Source organism: Bos indicus, chromosome 1 (assembly GCF_029378745.1).
Source record: "Bos indicus isolate NIAB-ARS_2022 breed Sahiwal x Tharparkar chromosome 1, NIAB-ARS_B.indTharparkar_mat_pri_1.0, whole genome shotgun sequence".
Classification (NCBI taxonomy): domain Eukaryota; kingdom Metazoa; phylum Chordata; class Mammalia; order Artiodactyla; family Bovidae; genus Bos; species Bos indicus.
This window is the reverse complement of record NC_091760.1, coordinates 137,339,583-137,352,301: the sequence shown is the minus strand read 5'-3', so window position 1 is coordinate 137,352,301 and position 12,719 is coordinate 137,339,583. Positions and strand designations below refer to the sequence as shown.

The window sequence follows — 12,719 nt, the reverse complement described above, 5'->3', positions numbered from 1 at the left end:
GACGACAGAGGATGAGATGGCTGGATGGCATCACTGACTCGATGGATGTGAGTCTCAGTGAACTCCGGGAATTGGTGATGGACAGGGAGGCCTGGCGTGCTGCGATTCATGGGGTCACAAAGAGTTGGACACGACTGAGCGACTGAACTGATCTGAACTGAAACTGAACATACCTATTCATACTGTAGATAAAGAAATTGGGCCTCTGAGAGATAAACTTATTTGTCCAAGACCACCTAATTTGAGTCAAGAATGCCTTATATAGTCATAATAGTTTTTATCTTTTTTTCACAGCATTTATCATCTCTTAATGCCTTTCTTTCATGCTAAAGTATAAGCTCTGTAGGAGTACAAAGTCCTGTCTTCTTGTTCTTCCTTTTACTTTCAATGGCTTGCTAGGTGCCTAACCCATTACTTGGTACCCAATTATTATTTGTTAACTGAATGAATGAGTGTGTCACATTACTTGTCTACTCTCAGTGAATTTACTGAAACTTAACACCTTAGAACAGGAGCTTGTGAGGGGAGCAGTGGTAGTATCCATGTACAGTTTTAAATGATACACAAAATTTCCTGGGTATGCCCTTTTTGTTTAACATAAAGTCCTTTTAATTTTCAAAAGGGCTCATAAAGCAAAAAAAGGCTGAAAGTCACTGCCTTAGGAAAAGATGCTCAAAGTAATGTTTTACTCTATTCAAAGATCTTAACTTTACAGGCAGCTAATTCCCTTTGACTTAGTTTTACTTCTACAGATTTATGTGGCATCCCCTTGGCATATTATAGAAGCTGGGAATTTTTCGGGATTAGGCTCTGTAGCAGTTCAGTGCTAAGGTGAGAAGGGGCATCTAGGTAAGGACTGACTGCAAAGAAATGATAGCAGGGTACTCCTAGAAGAAGAGAGAAAAGAAGTAATTCATCAGTAGTCTTGAAGCACAAATACATTCTGTTTACTTATAGTATACTTACCTTTTCCACTGGGAGGATATGTTGTTTCATGAACTGCTTCACCCTAGTAAGAACTTCTTGACCTGTCCTAGTCTGTACAAACAATTGACGTGTAGTATCAGTCTGTGAATATGCAGTGCTGAAAGATCTTTATTTAAAAAAAGATTACAAAGAAAGAAAAAAGTTACAAAGATGTCCAAAATTATTATTACAGATTTCTGAATAGAATGTGAAGTCTTCCCCCAATTCCCCATAAATATCTCTCAGAAAGAGCTTCCATATTTTGGAGCTTTTTTTTTTTAACCTTTCATGGTTATGGGAGGAATGCAGAATCACTTTATTTTGAACATTAAACCTTAGTGCTTAAAGCACTTTTTGGAGAAAACATAGCCTGGCATGACCTCAATCAATGGGAGTTTAAAATCTTTATTGAATTCACTCATCAAAATATCTAAACAAGAAGGCAAAGAAATTGGACACAAATAGAATTAGACACTCCTAGTATCTGCCTCACAAATACAACTGCAGGATGTCATTTTAAGTAAGACCTTTAAAGATCATTATGAAGAGCAGCACTGTCATTTGTTATGTTATAGAGATCACAAATATTCATGTATAAGATGAAGTGTAAAATACAATGGTCCTAAGGTGATGTCAGGCTTCCCTGGTGGCTCAGGTGGTAAAGAATCTGCCTATAATGCAGGAGCTTTGGGTTCAGTCCTTGGGTAGGGAAGTTCTCCTGGAGAAGGAAATGGCAACCCACTCCAGTATTTTTGTGTGGAAAATTCCATGGACAGAGAAGCCTGGAGGGCTACAGTCCATGGGGTCGTAAAGAGTCAGACACACAGAGCAACTAACACTTGCACTTCCAAGGTGATGTCATGGAAACTTGTGGCTTGGGCAAAATTTCCAGGGGCAACATCATTCATGCATTCAGTAAGTACTATTTACCACACTTTTTTTTTTTTCTCTAACTTTTATTTTACATTGGAGAGTAGTTGGTTTACAATGTGTTAGTTTCAGGTATACCAAAGTGATTCAATTATACATATACATATAGTTATTCTTTTTCAGATTTTTTTTCCCCATAAAGCTTATGGGAATATTGAATAGAGTTCCTTCCATTATACAGTAGGTTCTTGTTGATCATCTATTTTATATATTGTAGTGTGTATATGTTAATCTCAGTCCCCTAATTTACCCTCCCCTTGCATCACACCTGTTAGATGGAGGTATGGTTTGAAAAAGTGTATTAGATGCATCAGAAGTGCCCCACTAATGGACATATGAATTAAAAGATGCCTAAATGTCTCAGTACAGTTTAATGCAATTTGATGATGGAAGAGAGCAACAGTTTTAGACTTAATAAATCATAAGATATAAATTATCTTATATAATACATAATTTTAAATAGGTATATGTAAGTAACAAACATTAGAAGGGAACGTTTCAGAATTTTATCAATATCCTTAAAAGTTTATAATTCAACTTGGCAAAAGAGAAACCTTTTAATATTAAATTGATATTTCTTTATATGTGAAGTCAACTTATTTTCATGCATAAAAGAGATTTACTAAAAAAAAAAAAGAATAACCATGGTTGGCAGCGGTAATCTTTGTGTTGTAAGCAATAAAAACAATCCCTATCCTTCTAAAGCTTATGACCCTCACATACCTAATAAAGGCTCTATTTGAGTTAAACACGGAATCTATATTTTGCTTACCTTTTTGAGAGCCGCAATCCAGTTTCTGCCAGAGGTTGCACAACATTGGCATACTGAAAGCTATTTTCAGATGCATTATTTCCCAGAAGATATCTATGATAAATTCCCTATAAGTAAATTAACATAAAGTGATTAAAATTCAATGAAAACTATTCTTCAGCTATCCAGTCTTCCCAGTTTTCCAGCTATGTGAATCACTAAACTTACAAAGTACTAAGATATAAATCAGACTATCAATTCTATTAATTTACATGCAGGAAAAATCATGCCACTCCAAATGAAAGTATTACACGCTTATCATCTGGTTAACATACTCTCATCATAACAGAATTATAGCTGGAAATCAAACCAAACTTCAAAATTACTTCAGCAGTTACCAAAGATACCAAATTGGCAAGTTATATCATCTCTAAAGATCACTGTTCTACCTTCATAGTAGAGAAAAAAAAAAAAACTAAAGAAATCAAAATAAAATTAAAAATTATAAAACCAAAAAGAAGACAATGAAATGACTTCTAAGAATATTTTATCTCATTTTTTTGGACCTTTAATTTAGGTGAAACTATTCTCCTTTGACAGAGAAGGTGATGGCACCCCACTCCAGTACTCTTGCCTGGAAAATCCCATGGACGGAGGAGCCTGGTAGGTTGCAGTCCATGGGGTGGGAAAGAGTCCGATAAGACTTCACTTTCACTTTTCACTTTCATGCATTGGAGAAGGGAAATGGCAACCAACTCCAGTGTTCTTGCCTGGAGAATCCCAGGGATGGGGGAGCCTGGTGGGCTGCCGTCTATGGGGTCACACAGAGTCGGACACAAATGAAGCGACTTAGCAGCAGCAGCAGCATTCTCCTTTGAACAGTGTTTGTGGAATGCTCAACTTTTTTTTTTCTTACCTCACCATGTTCTGTGCTTCCAACATAATATATTCTCTGGTTCCCTTACCCCAAACAATATCAACTGAATTTCACTAATGAAATTAGATCTAAAGATCTAAAAATTCTTTATACAATATTAACACTGTAACAGTCTTTCCATCATTTCCAATTCCACATTTCTAGTTAGTATGGACGGAGAAGGCAATGGCACCCCACTCCAGTACTCTTGCCTGGAGAATCCCATGGACGGAGGAGCCTGGTGGGCTGCAGTCCATGGGGTCACTAAGGGTCAGACATGACTAAGAGACTTCACTTTCACTTTTCACTTTCAAGCATTGGAGAAGGAAATGGCAACCCACTCCAGTGTTCTTGTCTGGAGAATCCCAGGGACGGGGGAGCTTGGTGGGCTGCCGTCTATGGGGCTGCACAGAGTCAGACACGACTGAAGTGACTTAGCAGTAGCAGTTAGTATGGAATGTTATGATCATCTCTAAAGTTACTACTATATAGTTTATGACATATAGTAGTTTATGACATATTAATTTCAATCATAAACTATGTCAAGTTTTCATTTGAAATGAAAATCCATTTTAATTTGAAAGCCTATTTGGTATCTTTTTTGTGGAAACTGACAAATACAGAAACATACCATAAACCTTATTGTGAGAAATCCATCCAAGCAACAAGATTAATTAATATGATTAATATGATTCTAAACTACAGGATGAGATGAACACAACAATTTCTTTGAAGATATTTCAGGTATTGGAGGACAGCATGGACTCTGAGGACAGGGAAAAATAACCATAATTTTCCTTAATCTTTTTTTTCCCATTCCTTTTGTTTCTAAAATCTCTTATTTACTTGTTCTTCTTATAAATCCTAACCCCTTGCCAGTGATGAAGCATCTTAATTTCTTAAATAAACAAAGATTCAAACTTAGGTTAATGAAGAATTAGTTTAATGAGGTAGTATAATGAAGAATGCATTTGTTTAAACTGTAAGTTAAAAGAAAAACTGTACTTATGTTCAATTTTCTCTCAAAATTTGTCATATTATTAGGAAAATAGACAGTTTTGCTTATCTTCACTCAAAAACATAATTAAGAGGCTGCTGTATGCTAGGTACTGTGCTAGGCTTTGGGAAATATAATGATAATTCTTTCCTCACCATCAGCCCTGATTAATAAATGGCTTTACAATCTGAATCAGATATCACATTAGGAGTTTAGCTCTTTCTTATACTGATATTCAGGAAATAACCAATTTTCACATACTTTTTTTCTTTTTGTCATTATGTCTTTTTCTCTCCATTCCTCCATCTTTTTAGTCTGTTATACCACATTTGCTACTCAACCTTTTCCCTTGCCAAATTCCTATTCTGTAAACTCTGGATTTATATTTTATCCATGTTTGGTATTTGCCATTGTGGAAAATAAATTGATCTAAAGATATTAATATAAGGGAATTCTCTGGTCCAGTGGTTAGGATTCTCTGCTTCCACTGCCAGGGCCTGGGTTCAATCTCTGGTTAGGGAATTAAGATTCCACAAGCCAAGTGACTACATGGCCAAAAAAACAGAAAGAATGTACCACCCCACAAAACCAAAAATATTTTCAAGAGTACATCAGTAAGTAATAGTGAAACACATATTAAAAAATTAATTACCTGTGCTATTCCAGCCATTTTAAAAAATGAAAGGGCAAGAAAGAAATTCCAGTTAGGAAGATTAGAATTAATTCCCCTGCAGCGGCAATATATTGAAATCAGTTCTTCCATTGATGGTATCCCTATAAAAACAGTACATACTATAAACTTTAATAAAAATGTCAGGGTGAATAATTTGAAATGTCATATTACATATAAAATTGAATATAAAACCACTTTTCTACAAAGCAAAACATGTTCCAAGTATTTATTTCCAAAAGAATAGTATATAGAAATGATTATATTTTGTCACAAATTACTAAAAGTAGAATGGCACACTTTAAAAAAATTAATAAAGATGATTTAAAAACATTTCGAAAAACAAATAAAAGCTGTTTATCTAAGATTATAAAATTATCTTTTGTTAATTATGGAAAGAAATAAAGACGATTTTACCTTAATAGAAATTTAGGCAACATTATGTTTTCATACCTATGTTTTCTTGCAAATGATGGCTTTGATTTCCCAATGAAACAGTCCTTGGCCAAAAGTAGAACATCGAGAGATGAGCCAAGTCTGACAAAGGATGACCAATGGTTGAAAGCTCCCAATCAAGCACAGCTATAACTCGAGACTGTAATTAAAATTAAAAGATTTTAATATATTAAATCCAAAACAACTAAAATAAGGAAATAAATGAAATAGAATATATTGAAAATCATATTTTCCATCAAAAGCAAATATGAGGCTGTAGTTTGCAGTCTTTACCCACAGTGGCACAATTCACTTATTTAATAGCCTTGAATGAGTAAAGCCAAGTCCCTTGCTTCCATGATCGGCTCTCAGTTTTTCATTTTACTTTACATAGCCTTAACATGTCTACTAAAGAGCGCCGGCAAGAGCAGTTGAAAGTATTCAACTGGAAGTTAACTATAATAAAAGAAGAAATTCTAACAATTAGCTATAATTTAAGAATCTATGCTCTAATAATGAATCTAGCAACATGACAAATATTTTACTCCTATGGCAACAGTAATTTTTTAAAGTAAGTTATTTCATGCTGCAGATACAAGAAGGCAATTGTTATAAAAGATGCTGCTAGTTTTATGAATATAAAATCAAATCATCATATAGCAACATGATAAAAGAGTTGTGTAATTTGGAATCAATAACACAGCTTTCCTCATTCTACTTTGTAACAATATATATCAAGGGAATATAGATTTTTATGTTAGGAACATAGGGCATTCAACTGAAAATACAAGCAATCTGCAGAATAATATGTGCAGTATGATCCTATTTAAATAAAAAGGTTGCAAACGAATACTCAAAGTTGAAAGAATACATACCAAACTGATAACAATGCCTATGGATACTTCAAGTTAGGTAGGAGGGATGGGATATGGGAGGAGGCACTCCACTGGAGGGTCTGTACAGGAAGAGTAACTGAATAGGATTTGTATTTTAAGGTCACTCTAGCTGCTATGTTTTGAATAGACTGTAGGAGGGCAAAGACGAGACTGCAGCAACAATTTAGCCAAGATTATCTAAGCCAGATAAAACAACAGAGTTCATTTAGGCAATGCATATTATTGTGTTTCATGCCTTTTTGTATCTTTGTATGTGTTTGCACCCCCTTACTTCAGTCATATATTTGAACACATTATTGTAGCTTTAAGGAAAAATGTGGTCTGTGGAACCACACAGACCTGAATTCATATCCTAGCTCTACAATTTAATGAAAGAAAGTGAAACTTGTTCAGTCATGTCTGACTCTTTGTGACCCATGGACTATACATTCCATGGAATTCTCCAGGCCAGAATATGGGAGTGAGTAGCTGTTCCCTTCTCCAGGAGATCTTCCTAACCCAGGGATTGAACTCAGGTCTCTTGCATTGCTGGTGGATTCTTTACCAGCTGAGCCATGAGGGAAGCCCTCTATCATTTACTGGCTGTGTAATTCCAGACGGTTAACTCTGCAATTCTGGACTAGTTAACACTTCTGATTTTCAATTTAAGTAACCATAACATATCTGGTGTAGAGTTAGTGTGAATATGAAATAAAGGTAGGTAGTATGTCCATTTTGTTTATCAGAGTCTATTTAAGTACCTAGCACACAGTAGGTGGCTAAAATGTATTTATTCAATGAATAAGTACACAGCCTGGCATATAACAGGCATTAAAGAATTTTCTATTATGACTGTGGAAAAATTGATCATTACTTCCTCCATGATTTGCCTTCATAAGACTTTTTATGGTTGTGATTATACTGAATTATCAGTTAAATTTGCTTTAAAAAAAGGATTGGATGCATTTTTGTCCATACCATTCTGTTTGTTTCTGTGCTCCTAACATCCAAAGAAAATTAGCACTTCCTCAGCACAACTGGTCTATGGGCTTCGCTGGTGGCTCAGTTGGTAAAGAGATTGCAATACAGGAGACCAAGGTTTGATCCCTGGGTTGGGAAGATCTCCTGGAGAAGGAAACGACAAACCACTCCAGTATTCTTGCCTTGGAGAATGCCATGGACAGAGGAGCCTATACTCCATGGGATCACAAGAGTCAGACATGACTGAGTGACTAAACCTAATCCAGTACAACAGAAGCTTCATTTTGTTGATAATCAGCCACAATGTTTATAGTGCATGTAGATTAAAAACAAACTAGCCACAACTGGGTTGATTCCAAGTATACATCAACAGATGACTGGTTTAAAAAGACACAGAATATACATAAGGGAATATTACTCAACCATAAAAAGAAAGCAATATTGCCATCTGTAGCAACGGGGAGAGACTTAAGCAATATTTGCTGAATACAATAAGTCAGACAGAGAAAGACAAATATTGTATGAAATAATCTACATGTGGAATCTAAACAGTAACACAAATGAATGCATATATAAAACATAAACAGACACAGAAGACAAACTTGGGGTTACCAAAGGGGAAAGGGTAGGGGGAGGGACAAATTAGGGATATGCAATTAACAGATACAAATTACTATGTACAAAACAGATAAGCAACAGGACTATATTGTATAGCACAGAGAATTATACCCATTATCTTATAATAACCTATCAGGGATGAGTTCACCTCCTCTCATGAGCACATCAAAATAACAATGATAAGCAGAACAACCACTGATGAAAAAGACCAGAACCTACCAGAAAAGATCCTCTACAATTAAAGACAAAAGAAGGAACCACATCAGGATGAGTAGGACAGGTGGACTTGCAATATAGTCAAGGTCGGAACCCCTAGGTGGATATACACAAACTGGAGAATAATTCTACAACAGAGGTTCTCCCACAAGAGTATGAGATCTGAGCCCATGTTAGGCTCCCCATTCTAGGGGTCCTGTACCAGGAAGATGAACCCTCAGAGCATTTATTTGGCTTTGAAGGTCAGTTCAGTTCAGTTCAATTCAGTCGCTCAGTCGTGTCCGACTCTTTGCGACTCCATGAATTGCAGCACTCCAGGCCTCCCTGTCCATCACCAACTCCCAGAGTTCACTCAGACTGACGTCCATCAAGTCAGTGATGCCATCCAGCCATCTCATCCCCTCTCATCCCCTTTTCCTCCTGCCCCCAATCCCTCCCAGCATCAGAGTCTTTTCCAATGAGTCAACTCTTTGCATGAGGTGGCCAAAGTACTGGAGTTTCAGCTTTAGCATCATTCCTTCCAAAGAAATCCCAGGGCTGATCTCCTTCAGAATGGACTGGTTGGATCTCCTTGCAGTCCAAGGGACTCTCAAGAGTCTTCTCCAACACCACGGTTCAAAAGCATCAATTCTTCGGTGCTCAGCTTTCTCTACAGTCCAACTCTCACATCCATACATGACCACAGGAAAAACCATAGTCTTGACTAGATGGACCTTTGTTGACAAAGTAATGCCTCTGCTTTTGAATATGTCAGTGGAGCTTACTTTTGGAAGCTACCAGAGGACTGGGGAAAATACAGACTTCACTTGTAAAGCGTGCCCACAAAATCTCACACCTTCCAGGATCTCAAAATAAAAGTCATATTCATAGGGACCTGGGTCAGATCTAACTGCTGGTTTCGGAGATTCTCTCAGAGAGGTAGGAGGCAATTGCAGCTCACCCTGGGCACAAAGACACCAGTGGCAACCATTCTAGGGAGCTCCTTCTACCAGGTGGACATTGGTGTTGGCACATGTCATTGTGGAATCCTCCCTCTAGTTAGCCCTAGGACCCAGCCATGCCCCAACAAACTATAGTCACCAGTCCTGGGACGCCTTAGGCCATGCAACTAACTGGGCCACCCATCAGCAGACAGGCTGCCTGAAGACCCCATGAGCCTGTAGCTGCCTCTGGACACAGCCCTTACCAACAGAGGGCCCAGGAACTTCCTCCTCCCACCATGGGCAGGCACCACATGCAAAAAAACCACAATCCTGCAGCCTTCAGACCCAGATCATTGACCAAAAGGCCATACCCTGCCCTGAGACAAACTTAGCCCTGATTCTGCCCACTAGCAGGCCAGTTCAAGCTTCTGGACACCCCAGGCTCTGTGTCAGAAACCCACCTACCACTGGCAGTAATCTGACACCAGCTCTAGAATCCCTGGATCCTGCAACTAGACTCCAAGACCTGCTCTGCCTTCCAGTAGTCTGGAAATAACCCCAGGACCATCCATGCACAAAGCTAGCATGAAGATTAAAAGACAAAAGTAGTAAAACCACTGATATCCACAATAAGCAGGTAAGGAATATAGAAACCATTTGGATGTAAAATATGATAAAATAACAGTATCATGAGAGAAGGAGAGTACAAATGCAGGGTGGTTAAGATGCATCTGACATTGTGGTATCAGCAACAATACACATACTCATATACCTATTTACCTCATGGTAACCACAAACCAAAAATCTATAATACATATACACACAAAAAGAAAAAAGAATCCAAATATAACTCTAAAGACAGTCATCACATCACAAGAGAATAAAAGAAGAAGAAAGGAAAAAATAAAGGCCCACAAGACAACTCCAAAATAATTAACAAAATGGCAATAATAACATATGTATCAATAATTCCTTTAAATGTAAATGTACTGAATGCTCCAATCAAAAGACACAGAGTAGCTGAATGGATATAAAACTAAGACCCAAAAGATGCTGCCTACAAGAGACTCACTTCAGATCTAAAGATATACACAGACTGAAAGTGAGGGGGTGGAAGTAAAAAAAAAATAAGGTGAGGTAGCAAAAGTTATATCAGACAAAATAGACTTTAAATAAAGACTGTTACAAGAAACAAAGAAGGATAGTACATAATGGTCAAGGGATTAATCCAAGAAGAAGATACAATCATAAACATATGTAACAACATATGCACCCAACATAGGAACATTTAAATACATAAAGCAAATATTAACAGACATAAAGGGAGATATCAACAGTAACACAATTCTAGTGGGGGACTTTAGCGTCCTACTTACATTAATGAACAGATCATCCAGACAGAAAATCAATAAGCCTAAAATGACACATTAGAAATGATGGACTTAATTGATATATACATAGAATATTCATCTGAATATTGTGCAGCAGAATATACATTCTTTACAAGTGCACATGGAACATTCTCCAGGATAGATCACATGCTGGCCACAAAACAATCCTCAGTAAATTTAAGAAAACTGAAATCATGTGAAGCATCTTTTCTGACCACAATGTTGTGAGACTAGAACTCAACTACAAAAAAAGAAAAACTACAAAAAATACAAACACATGGAGGCTAAACAATAAAGTACTAAATAATGCATCGCTGGAGAAGTCAAACAGGAAATAGAAACATATCTAAAGACAAATGAAAACACGATGATTTGAAATTTATAAGATTTAGCAAAATCTGTTCTAAGAGGGAAATTTACACTTATAAAAGCTAAATCAGAAAAGAAAATCTCAAACAACCTACCTTTACACTTAAAGGAACTAGAAAAAGAAGAATAAACAAACACAGAGTTAGCAGGAGAAAAGAAATCATAAAGATCAGAGAAGAAATAAAATAGAGACTAAAAAATCAATAGAAAAGAATGATGAAACTAAAGGCTCTCTGAAAAGATAAGCAAAATTGATAAATCTTTAGCCAGATATATTAAGAAACAAAGGAGAGAAACCAAATCCATAAAATCAGAATTGAAACAGAAGAATTTAAAACTGACATCTAAAGATTCATGAGCGACCACTATTAAACTACATGCCAATAAAATGAACCACCTCAAAGAAATGGACACATTTTTAAAAAGGTACAATCTCCCAAGACTGAACCAGGAAGAAATAGAAAATATGAACAGATCAATTACCAGTAAGCAAACTAAATCAGTAATTTTAAAACTCCTAAGAAACAAAATCTAGGACCAGATGGCTTCATGAATGAAGTCTATCAAAGTTTACAGAAGAGTTAATGCTTATTCATTTTATAGTATTCCAAAAAACTGCAGAGGAAGGAACATTTCTGAACTTATCCTTTGCAGCCAGAATCACCTTAACACCGAAACCAGACAAAGATACTACAAAAAAGAAAATTATAGACCATTATCACTGATGAACATAGATGCAAAAATCCTCAACCAAATACTAGTAAATCAAATAACTGCAGACTAAATACAACAATATGGTAAAAGGATCATGCACCATGATCAAGTGGGATTTACCCTAGGTATGCAAAGATTTTGTAATTTCTGAAACCCAATACTTGTAGAAAAGGCTTTTGAAAAATTCAAAATCGATTTAATTCAGATACCCATTATATCTACTACTGTGGGTAAGAATCCCTTAGAAAGAATGGAGCAGTCCTTACAGTCAACAAGAGAGTCCAAAATGCAGTACATAGGTGCAATCTCAAAAATGACAAAATGATCTTGGTTTGTTCCAAGGGAAACCATTCAACAACACCATAATCAAAGTTTATGTCCCAACGAATAATGTCAAAGAGCTGAACTTGAATGGTTGCATGAAGACCTCCAAGATCTTCTAGAACTAACATCAAAACAAGATGTCCTTTTCATCATAGGAGACTGGAATGCAAACAGAGGAAGTCAAGAGATACCTGGAGTAACAGGCAAGTTTGACCTAGAAGTACAAAATTAAGCAAGGTAAAGGCAAACAGAATATGGCTAAGACCCTCTTCCAACAACACAAGAGATGACTCTACACATGGACATCACCAGATGCTCAATATCAAAATCAGATGGATTATATTTTTTCAGCTGAAGATGGAGAAGCTCTATACAGTCAGCAAAAATAAGACCTGGAGCTAACTGTGGCTCAGATCATGAATTCATTGCTTCAAAATTCAAACTTATATTCAAGAAAGTAAGGAAAACCACTAGGCCATTCAGGTATGACCTAAATCAAATCCGTTATGATTTTACAGTGGAAGTGATGAAAAGATTCAAAATATAGATCTGACAGACAGTAAACTGTACAGGAGGCGGTGACCAAAACCATCCCTAAGAAAAAGAAATGCAAAAATGCAAAATAGTTGTCTGAGGAGGGCTT

At 36.5% G+C, this 12,719-nt stretch overlaps 1 protein-coding gene across 1 annotated transcript in view; it reads right to left on the bottom strand.

Moving 5' to 3' along the window:
* ACAD11 (acyl-CoA dehydrogenase family member 11) overlaps positions 1–12,719 on the bottom strand; it is a 119,223-nt gene that overhangs the window by 61,602 nt on the left and 44,902 nt on the right. Inside the window, exons 6-9 of the mRNA XM_070771095.1 lie at positions 5,684–5,825; positions 5,213–5,334; positions 2,669–2,775; positions 967–1,093 (exon numbers count right to left, since the gene is read on the bottom strand). Coding sequence (XP_070627196.1) covers positions 967–1,093; positions 2,669–2,775; positions 5,213–5,334; positions 5,684–5,825 — 498 coding nt within the window. The remainder of the gene's footprint in view (positions 1–966; positions 1,094–2,668; positions 2,776–5,212; positions 5,335–5,683; positions 5,826–12,719) is intronic.